Below are 10,457 nucleotides of genomic sequence, written 5' to 3'. Positions count from 1 at the left end.
TATAATATTAATAAAAACTTTCAAAAAATCACTCAAATCAATGTAAATTAAAAAGTTCAAAATTTCTAAAACTCTTTTAAAAAGGATTTGCATTAATAAAAAAAAATTATAGCAATAATACAACTGAAAAATAAAGAAAAAGTCATTGTTACTTAGCAACTGGAAACACACAAAACCTACCTGCATATCAAGTTTGATGTTAATATCAACGTTTGAATCCTTAAACCCAAGCAATGTTAATGAGGAACCATACAGTTGACGGTGTAGGTCTTGAAATAAAAAAAGACAAAACACAGAAAATAGTCATGAAATTAAAAAAAAAAGAAAATTAAAATTAAAATTCTAAAATTTAAAATAAAATTTAAAATCATATAAAAATCTCAAACTTTAGCAGGAGCAATCATTTTTTAAGCATTCTTCAAATTGTTTATATACTTCATTTCTCAAATATAGATCTTCTTTTGTCAAACGTTCTGTTGTCAACAGTTGTTGCTCCAATAAATTGTTCAATTGAAATTCATAATTATTATTCATAGTTTCAAAGTGTTTCTTTTTTTTTTTTTAAGTTGTTCCTATAAAACAAACCAATTAAAACCCAACAAATAATATTATATTTTTATCTGAAATGTTTCAAATAACAAAAGCACCCTAATTCACCAAATTTGCTGAAATTTGGCACTTTCCTAATTTATATCTTTAGAGATCTTTAGAATCAACTTCAAGTTTTTTAGATAATAACTGATTAATGAGAAGCAAATAATGAGCTTTTTTTGTTACTTCTACTTAAACAAGTGTTGGCGAGTCGGCTTTTTTTTCTACTAAAGTCACAACCATAGCTTTTATATCATTCATTGGATATATTCATTGGACACTACTAAATGAATAATACATATTACAAATTTGATATCACAAAATTCAACAGTTAGTGTCACAATACTTTATCTAGAAATAATCTGCTTTAAAGTAGTTCGACCATACTTTTATGTGATTATTCTATTTTGCAAATTCCAACTCGCATCTGAGACTGACCATGGTGCATGTGCAATTTTACTGTTAATAACTTGACTTTCAGGATCAGAGTCCTTCCTCATCTCATTAATCTCACAATCTAGATCTATACCAGGAAAGAAAAAAACTTTTCTCTAAACTGGTAAATCAATGTATATAAAATTTAAGTCAAGATAACACCAAAAAGCTTCCTGTACCACAGCTCAAGTTAACATTGTTTCTAGCTTCTTTCAGTTGTGATATTTTGTATTTAAAAAACACACAATAACCTGTTATTTACTGATCTTGGTAACTCAATTGTAGGATAAATAATCATCCTTCTTTTTTGGCATACACATCTGAACACATTATTAACAAGTTACTCTGTATAAACTGATTTGACTAGAACAAGTTTTTTCAGGTTTTTTGTCTAAAATTTCTTGGATTGATTGCCTCTTGGCTATAAACTCTTTCGCTATTTCAGCAATTTGGTCAAAACAATTATAAATAAAACCTTTGAGTCCACAATAACCAATATTTTGAAGATCCATCTAGACTTTGTATTTTGTGTATAAGGATACGTAATGACTAGCTCGACTTGGCAATAGTAACTTGGCTATTGCAATTTGTTTCATGTATGCTGGAGTTGATGGAGACAAAATGCTTTCTGTCCAGTTAAGATGTTTAGCAGTTTTATGTTATATCAGTTATTTTGATATCATATGCTCTGTTTGCCATGTAAAAGTCACAAGCCTTTTGTATTCATTAACTCATTTGATTGAAACTGGAACTTTCATGTTTTTTAATCAAACTTATGAATTTGCGGAACTTGTCTTTGAGCATTTTTTCTATATTTTGTTGACACAGCAGATAAACATACTTTGAAATCCGCCTGAAGAAAAATTTCTGAACCACTGTTTTGCATGCCATTACATGAATAAACATTTTAAGCAGGTGTCACTTAACACATTTGCATCATTATTTTAGTTAGATCAGCTCCACTTTTCACACATTTTTGGTCACGTTGAGGTGCATCTATGTGATACAAGTCTCTACATGAGTAGATCAGGTATATACTCATGAGTAGTTGTAGCGCAGTTAAGAATGACATTTATGTGAAATTTTTCAAAATTAAACTAAAAAAAAAATGTCAGCATAATATATAATAAGCTGGCATAAATTATGCTGACTTTTACATTTTTTATTAAAAATAAAAAAGTCAGCATAATACACGTTGCATTCTACAGACTGGATAATTTATTCAAGAGTGTTTTATTTGTAAGAGTTTATTTCAGTACATGAAATCATTGATTTTTTTGTTTGTTTGTGTAAAAGATTGATTAGGGTCGTTTCCACACTTACCGTGAGTTTAACAAAAGTTATTATAATATATTAGATTACTCAAAATGTAGAAATGCATTAGAAATGAATTTTTGCAGCCGTCAATGTAATACGATAAGGGTTAGTTTAAAATTATTCTCACTCTGAAATTTAAATCAATAATGTACTTACTTTGATCTATCTTTTAAAGCGCAGTTTTCCATACTTATCGTAAGTGTTTCACACTTAAGCTTGGTTTCCAATAGTTGTAGAAATGTCGTACAACAGTTGCACAACAATAATGCTTTATAATGGAAACATTTTCTTGCGTAAGTTGCACAACATAAGTCGGTTGTACAACAAAATTTATGTTGTAAAACAATGGTTGCGGAAATAGAATCAAACCAATCTCGGCAACAATTGTTGTACAACATAAGCGCACAACTGTTGCACAACATTTCTACAACTATTGGAAACCAAGCTTTATCGTATATATTGTCGACACTTATCGTATATCTTAAAATCTGCTTTAGTGTCTGGTTTAAAATGCGCTCGCGGTTTCAAGTGAAAATTTAATGCATTAGTAACATTTTATAAAACATTTCGAGGTATAAAATTAAAAAATAAGACTATTAAATAAATTTAATGTTTATTATCAAATAAACACTAATTATATAATAAAAACATTATTATGAATTAAAATTAAAGGTTTTAAAGCATTTCCATTACTTTAATATCCTTATCCTTTAAGTTCTTAAACTGGAAAGGATAGGGTTTCATCATAACTATCTAAGTCTTATTTTATAATTATTATACATTTAAATGGAACTCGTTTTCTGACTCTTTTGCAATTTTTTTTTTTTTTAACTTTCATGTTTTCTCTTTCTTTTTTAATTTTTTCATTTAATAACTTTTTCTTCATAGCCAATTGTTTCTTTTTTAATCTTTCTTCCTCTACTTTTTACTTTTTATCTGCAGCTTCTTTTTTAGTTTTTCATCATTTATTTTTGACTTTTCTTGCATTTTTGTTTTCTGAATAAGCTGCCACGTTTCAGATGTTACAACCGATGGTAAACGTTCTACTTTGTGCTTGGACAATTGGACTGGTTGTTTTGGCCATTTTAAAACACTTTCAATTGGATTTATTATTTCTGCTGCTATTTTTAAACTGAAACAAGCTGGCTTTGGTTCTATCACAGCTGCATTATTGCAATCAGGCATTTCCATATCGGTTATACCCTTGCACATTTTCTAAATTACAAGTTGTTGATAGATTTTTATTATCCTGTTGTATTTCATCAGGTAAAATTATGGTCTTATACGTTTCAGAAAAGGCTCTTTTCCAAAAATGATACAACTGGAGGTATTCAAAATCACCTTTCCAACCTAAATGTTCGTCAGCCAATTTAAACTGCTCTAAAATACTAAAATCAATGCACTTTTCAATAAAGGTTATGGGAGAGTAAGCTGATAAAGTCACACTTTAATGCTTCTCTTCTAAATAAAGAGCCGAAGCAACAGTTGACTCAGATAATTTTTGAACAATTTTTTTGTAGTCAACACCATTAGAATCAAATGGAAAAATGTATGGAATTACTTTTTTTTAGTTCATACTTATAGTACATTCAAAAATACTACATTGATACTATAATGATGAGTTGTTTTAATAATATTATTAATAATTCATGTTTTATTTACCTGATTAAGTCAATATTAGAAATAAAATTTTATGTTATCTTCTTAAATTTCCTTGTTTTATTTGAAACGCTTCTAACAGCTGGTACTTAAAAAAAAAGTATTTTCATAGGCTGACGTAATTAACCCACTGAGTTCATATAAGTAACTATGTATTGCGGTTTCTATGTATTGTAATAGAAGTGCATGACGATGTTGTTGATACACAAAATATAAAAATAAAAAAATAATTACAACTTTTTGCAAAATTTATGTTAGTATTTAAAACCTACGATAAGTGTCGACTCACGGTAGGTGTGGAAACGACCCTATGTAAACAAAAAAAAAGTCAATGATATCATGTACTAAAATTCTTAAGAATAAAACGCGCTTTAATAAATTATCAAGTCTGTAGATTGTGACATATATTATTATGACTTTTTGGCTTACAAAATATCATTATAATATACGTCGACAGAAAAGCCGAGCTTTAACTTAAATTAAAGTTAGATTTTCTTGGTACGCATTTATTCTTTTGTTTTAATTAAAAAAAGTTAGCCCAAACATTTATTTTAAACATTCTTTTTAATATGAACAAAACATGTCTCAGAGGTTTGGGATCCCTTTAAAAAAAATCGGCAAATGTACATATTTGTCTGTATTCACATTACATTCACACAATATTCATATTCTTACAATCAAATGCATAATTCATATTTACCATCAATATTCAGATTCACACAATATTACATTCATGCAACATTCACATTTAATATTCTTACTCAATATTCACATTCAATATTCACATTCATTATTCACATTCAATATTCACATTCAATATTCACATTCATATAATCACACAATATTACATTCAAACAATATTACATTAAAATAATATTCCCATTCAATATTCACATTCATATTATTACACAATATTACAACAACAACAACAACAACAAAAAGCAATATATTTACCAGAAATATAGATGTTTTACATAAGAATGTTATACGTTATAAAAAATATTTGTACAGTCTACATTCTGGATGGTTCACTCTCATATAGCTAGGCTAAATCGAGGAGAGCGACCATAACATTCACATAATATTCACATTCAGTATTCACATGCATATTATCACACAATATTACATTCATACAATATTCATATTTTGTATTCACATTTTTCACACATTTATTATGACAACAGTTAGTGTACAATTTAAAATATCTTTATTAGAACCAAAAGGAATTTGTTCTAGCAACATGTTTCTTAGAAATATAACTTAATTTCAAATAAATTGTTTAAAAGCATTTTATTCATTAGGGACATTGTATTTACAATTTTTTGTATTAAAGAGTTTAAATTGTAATTCCAATTTAATTAAATCATATACCCAAGTAAGAAATCTGATATTAATAGGAATAATCACAAACTACTTCAAATAAATGAACAAACTGCAACTTTATGCACTTTCACGAACATATCTGAATGTTTAAAAAATAATCAAATTTTGATAATAAATATATGTAAAAAACCAACTTTTTTTAATAAAATAATAGAATTTTGCAATAAAAAAATAATAGAAAATTGCAATGCCCACAGCATAATTTAAAAAAATACATAATAAAATTTGTCCAATTTACACCACAAAACTGGCTTGAACTCTACCCGAGGTTATTGTGGAAATGCTTAGATTAAATGCTCGAGTGGAGAAAAGTTGAGCACATTCAACGAGTTTGAATATAGATGGGAATATTGAGCACATCATTATTGAAGAAATCCCTCATACACTGCATATTACAATTAAATCCCTAATATCAACTAAATACTTTAGAATCAATTGAATTGTTTGTAATGCTCTTAAATCACATTGGATACTCCACAAATTAATTAATCAAAATCAAATGATGAGTTGATACATATAAAAACCATTATTCCCTATACAGAAACAATCTAAGGAGTGGTTTTTACAGAGGATGAGTGTGGTTTAAATGTTAAAAGTTACAGAGGATGAGTGTGGTTCTATTAAAGACAAGTTGGACACGTCAGTTAATGCTATTTGAGTTGGTGAATTTAAATGCCCGCAAACAATAGTCCAGACGAGTCAGATTTGTAAGACAAACATGTTCTACTTCTTCAAAATAGAAGGCAATATTCATGTAGGATATATGCTGATAAGGGAATACCATTACTAGTCAAAATGTCAGAAATTGATTAAAAAAATTGAAAAAATATTGATTAAAAAAAAGCCAATAAGTTTTCGGTAATTTGTTTACACGCATTTAAATTTAAATTTTTAAAAGTTAGTTTAAAAATAAAATTGCAATTTTAAGAAATCGTTTAATATCAAAGGTAAATACTTTTGATTATTATAATTAGATATAGTTAGATAGATATTATGATTATTAAAGTTAGAGTAATTTTTTTACCTGTTTAATATTACATATATGACTCTAAGTGTTATACTTTAATTCAGTTTACGTATACTATTAGTCTACAAAAATGCCGAAATTTAAGGCTGCAATTACACGGATGAAAAGTGAAAAAAAATATTGTGGTGGCCCATGTGAATTATGAATGACAGATCCAAGCATTTTTAGACAGGTTATTCAGTACTATTACTATCTTATTCATGTAAATCCAAATGCAGATATCGTATTAGTAACTCTGCAAATTAGCAAATAATATAAAATCAATTGGGGCTACAGTAAGTCCAAGTTTACCTGAATTTTTATAACTGAAAAATCTATTAATATATAAGTTATAGATCTTCTCGTATTGTTAAGAATATTAAATCGCAACCACGGAAAAGCAAGCGCTAAAAGAAATCTTTATGCAAACTTAGACAAAATTTTTGATATTTCTGCGTGTTCTTGTTTATTAGATGTGTTTCCCTGTAGTGGCTGAAAAGTTTCTTGTAATAAAGAAAATAACATTGAAGAACATATTGTATGTTTTTGCTCTCGAAGTAATAAAGTACTTCTTCACTGTAAAAAACCTTTTGTTGAAAAGCAACACTTCATCTTGAGTTGCTTTCATTTAACACAAGTTTGTGTTAAATTAAAAAAATATGATTTAAAAGCGCATGCGTTTCCTGGAAGCAAAAATATTTTGCTATTTTCTTGCTGACACAAGTCTTGTGTTAAAGAAGTCTCAAGATACGCATGCGTAAAACCTCATGGCATTTGTATTATTTTCATATAACGGATTTTTTAAATTTACATTACTGCTTTTTCGAAATAAGATTTATAATTTTTAGTTTCTATTTAATTACTTACAATTTCTTCATCAATATTAACTATAAAAAATGGGTTATTTTTGTTTGTTTTGTGAGTCTATTTTAGTATCCTTGGAGACTGTAAGTGATCTTTTGAAACATTTTCATTATCGCCATGGTATTTCTTCAACACAAATTTGTAAAATTCCTTGCAGACAAGGTGGTTGTTGCAGAACATATGACAGTGTCCATGCCCTTAAAATTCATTTATATTGAAAGCATACAAGTGATCCTTATCTGGATTATGAAAGTATAAATATTTCTCCTGTGGAAAGCAATGGTGAGCTAATAGATCAGCAAGGTAATTATACATCAGCACATATTAATAAAGGTAACATTCATAATGTTTGTTCAAGTGCATTAAATGTGGAAAAGATAAAAGAAATGATTATAGATGTTTTAATGACTCTCAGATGCCGTAACACAAGTGAAGTTGTAATTCAGTATGTAGGTAAAAGTATTCAAAATATTTTATCCACTGTAATTGAAAGTGTACAAAAAACAATGCACAATGAAGAAACAGTTGCTAGTAGAGTAAACGATGTCCTAAACGATATTGAATGTGAGTGTGTAAAATGTAGTCTAATTACATCTACATACTTGCAAAGAAAACAATTACAACAAAAAGGGATGGTTGTACCTATTGAAATAACTGTTGGGTTCAGATCTGAAATGCGTCATAAAATTTCTAGAAGTAATGTGATAAGTTATGTACATGAAAATATGCAGTATATTCCTATACTAGAAACCATTTCTATGGTGATTTCTAAGCACACAGTTGATAAAATAGATAATAACATTTATAAAAAATTAAATAAATTAACTTGTTATGGTGATGCAGAACAATACAAAAATCACCCATTTTATCAAAAACATCCAGATGCTCTTCAGCTGCAACTATACTGTGATGATTTTGAAACAGTAAACCCTTTAGGTTCAAAAACTAAAGTTCACAAAGTTTGTGCTATTTATTTTTTCATAAAAAATGTTAACACAAAGAGATGCTCTAAATTGGCCAACATATATCCAGTAATTTATTGTCTTGCAGCTGATGTTGCAAAGTATGGATATGAAAAACTTTCAAAACCATTAATAAAGGACTTGGTAGCTCTAGAGAAAAGAGTTCAATTACATATAAACGAAAGTTATGATTGCATATATGGTGCAGTAGTTATGTGGTCTGGGGACAATCTTGCATTGCACCAAATTTTTGGATTTAGTTCAAACTTTAATGCTAATAAGAGCTGCCATTACTGCTATACAACAAAAGAACAAATGCAACACACTTTTTATGAAGAAGATCTAGACTTAAAAACTAAGGAACATCACATTGCAGATTGTCAAGCACTTTTTGGTGATGCTGATAGTAATAAATTGTCTGGTGTATATAAACAAAATCCCTTGTCAGAGCTTCAGTATTTTTCTGTTCCTGAGAACATTTGCCCAGATTCAATGCATGTTATACTTAAGGGTTGTTTACAGTATGATTTAAAAATTGTTCTTCATTGTTTATTACTAATTGATTGCCTGTTGACTATTGACGAATTCAATGACCGACTGCAAACTTTTAATTTTGGCATTGATAGAAAATGGCATTGATAGGCCATTGCCAATAACACGTGAAAAACTTGTTTCTAAAGACAAAAGGTTAGGTATAAATGCAACACAAAGTTGGTGTTTAGGAAGGTTTTTTTGTTTGTTGCTTGGTGATGTTGTAGAAACTGATAACCAGTATTGTCATTTAATTCATTTACTAATGGAAATATGTGGAATAATCTTTGTTCCAAAATTGACTGTTCATTTAATAACTTATTTAACAGAGATGATTAGCGTTCATCACAATTTGTTTACAGAAATAATTTCTGGTCATACTGTTATTCCAAAACAACATTTTCTTATTCATTATCCTACAAAAATGTTACAACTGGGACCTTCTCCAAGTTACTGGTGTATGCGATTTGAAGGAAAACATGCTCCTGCAAAGGAGCAATGTCACATTTTGCACAACTTTAAAAATGTTTGCAAAAGTATTGCATGGCGTCAACAATTACAATTACATCTTCATTTGTCAAATTTTGCAAGTATACTCAGTATAGAAGTAGGTCCTGGTTTTGAAATTATGCCTGCTTGCTTACCATTGCCAATATCTGTTTTTAGTGAAATTCCACTATATGAAGAATGGTTTTGTGCAAATTATGTTATCAAAGATGGTGTAAAGTACATGCCAGACTATATTGTAGTTTTAGGGATAACCAAACTTTGTCTCCCACGTTTTGGAAAGATTCTGTATCTACTTGTCCGTGAAAATGAATGCATACTTATAGTTAAAATTTATTTTACCAAACACTATGATGCTCATATTGCTGGCTATAATGTATGTAAAACTATCTTATCTAAATATAAAGTTGTTAAAATAGACAATTTATTTGATTCTCATGTACTGTCATTGTCAACTGGTTTCAGAAAGTATTCTAATGAAAGTTTTGTTATAACAAGACATGAATATATTAACCTGGATATATTACAATAATTTTTAATTTTTGTTATTGATTTGATTTTATTATTGGTGAAACAAAATTATCATAATGAAATTTTTACCTTCTTTTTTTTCTTAATTATGAATTCATTTTGAAACATTTTTGTGTTTATTCACAGTTACCATTCAATCTGAAAAACCTGGAATAGCTGGAAATAACTTAAGGCAAAACCTGAAAAACCCAGGAATTTTTTTAGAAAACTCATGGAAAATATATATATATTTTTTTAAATTATGAGCAATAGTTTTTTGGTAAATTTAAAAGGCTAAAATTTAAATTTTAGTGGCATCTTGTTATTTAAGATAATTATTGATAATGTTGTTCTAAATAAGCAATTTTTGTTCAAACATTGATGATGTTTATTAAATTTCTTACTTTTAATAAAGGTTTTCTATAATAATGGATGAAATTAATAACTTCTTAAGTAAAGTTCTTCCAGTGGAAGATATTGATCGTCTCTTACCACTTCTGGTAGAGCTAGGTGCTAGTTCAATAGAAGATTTGCAGTTTTTGAATGTTGAAACAGATCTGTCTAATGTGCTACCTTTTCTTAAGAGATGGAAATTAGAAGCAGCTTTAGCAAGTTTAAAATCTAAGCCTGTTAGTTATGTATATGATTTACTCTATGATATACTATAGAAACATCTGTGGTAACTCCTGTTG

The 10,457-nt window shown here is 28.3% G+C and overlaps 1 protein-coding gene across 1 annotated transcript; it reads left to right on the top strand.

Annotated features, from left to right (window-relative positions):
- The first annotated feature begins 7,287 nt into the window (after positions 1–7,287).
- On the top strand, positions 7,288–9,787 carry LOC136090831 (uncharacterized). The gene is made up of 3 exons (XM_065817808.1): positions 7,288–7,338; positions 7,477–8,738; positions 8,860–9,787. The coding sequence occupies exons 1-3, from the start codon at positions 7,288–7,290 to the stop codon at positions 9,785–9,787; spliced, it is 2,241 nt and encodes a 746-aa protein (XP_065673880.1).
- Positions 9,788–10,457: the final 670 nt, after the last annotated feature.

The sequence above is a fragment of the Hydra vulgaris genome, chromosome 14 (genome assembly GCF_038396675.1).
Source record: "Hydra vulgaris chromosome 14, alternate assembly HydraT2T_AEP".
In the NCBI taxonomy this organism is placed as follows: Eukaryota; Metazoa; Cnidaria; class Hydrozoa; order Anthoathecata; family Hydridae; genus Hydra; species Hydra vulgaris.
Note: the sequence above shows the minus strand (reverse complement) of the source record. Positions and strands in the feature narration are given on the sequence as shown.